The sequence below is a fragment of the Condylura cristata genome, unplaced genomic scaffold (assembly GCF_000260355.1).
Source record: "Condylura cristata isolate star-nosed mole 26May11 unplaced genomic scaffold, ConCri1.0 scaffold00069, whole genome shotgun sequence".
NCBI classification, from domain to species: Eukaryota; Metazoa; Chordata; class Mammalia; order Eulipotyphla; family Talpidae; genus Condylura; species Condylura cristata.
In genome coordinates, this window is record NW_004567170.1 from 166,967 (window position 1) to 168,069 (window position 1,103).

The following is a 1,103-nucleotide window of genomic DNA, read 5'->3' on the forward strand; positions in this document are numbered from 1 at the left end:
CCGTGCCCCCTGCCGCTTCCGGGGGTCCTGGCTCGCCCTGCCTGGCCGGGCCGGGCGCAGCCGACAGGCCCGGTCGGTCTCCGCAGCAAACCAAGAGCTTCACGGTGGACATCAGGGCCAAGCCCGAGTACCACAAGTTCCTCATCGGCAAGGGGGGCGGCACCATCCGCAGGGTGCGGGACAGCACCGGGGCCCGCGTCATCTTCCCGGGCCCCGAGGACAAGGAGCAGGACCTGGTGACCATCGTGGGCAAGGAGGAGGCCGTGCGCGAGGCCCAGCGCGAGCTGGAGGCCCTGATCCAGAGCCTGGTGAGCGGCGGTGCGGCGGGCGGGACGCCCGGGCCCCCCCAGGCCGGGCTGACCGCGCCGCCCGCAGGACAACGTGGTCGAGGACTGCATGGTCGTGGACCCCAGGCACCACCGCCACTTCGTGACCCGGCGGGGCCAGGTGCTGCGGGAGATCGCGGACGAGTACGGCGGCGTGATGGTCAGCTTCCCGCGCTCCGGCTCGCAGAGCGACAGGGTCACCCTCAAGGGCGCCAAGGACTGCGTGGAGGCCGCCAAGAGGCGCATGCAGGAGATCGTCGAGGACCTGGTGGGTGCGCGCGGCCCGGGCCCTGGGGGGGCGCAGCGGCCAGACGCCTGACCGCCGCCCGCCTGCCCGCCCGCCCAGGAGGCGCAGGTGACCCTGGAGTGCGCCATCCCCCAGCGGTTCCACCGCTCGGTCATGGGCCCCAAGGGCTCCCGCATCCAGCAGATCACGCGCGACTTCAACGTGCAGATCAAGTTCCCGGACAGAGAGGAGAACCCAGGTGGGCGGCGCCGGCGCTCGGGGGCCCCTGCGAGCCGTCCGCGGGCCTCTGCTCCTGGGGCGGCCGCCCGGTCGGGCCCCTCAGCAGCGGGCACGGCCCTCCCTCCCCTCCCGTCCAGCACCCAGCACAGAGCCGGCCGTGCAGGAGAACGGGGACGATGCCGGGGAGGGGCGCGACACCCGCGAGGGGGACCCCGGCTCCCCGCGGCGGTGCGACATCGTCACCATCTCGGGCCGCAAGGAGAAGTGCGAGGCCGCCAAGGAGGCCCTCGAGGTAGGCGCCGCCCGGCCGG

The 1,103-nt window shown here is 74.4% G+C and overlaps 1 protein-coding gene across 1 annotated transcript in view; it reads left to right on the top strand.

The window, feature by feature from the left end:
• The window catches only part of HDLBP (high density lipoprotein binding protein), a 22,516-nt gene that overhangs the window by 14,513 nt on the left and 6,900 nt on the right, over window positions 1–1,103 (top strand). The window contains exons 7-10 of the mRNA XM_012734772.1: window positions 9–308; window positions 376–594; window positions 673–811; window positions 930–1,088. Of these exons, the coding sequence (XP_012590226.1) occupies window positions 9–308; window positions 376–594; window positions 673–811; window positions 930–1,088 (817 nt within the window). The remainder of the gene's footprint in view (window positions 1–8; window positions 309–375; window positions 595–672; window positions 812–929; window positions 1,089–1,103) is intronic.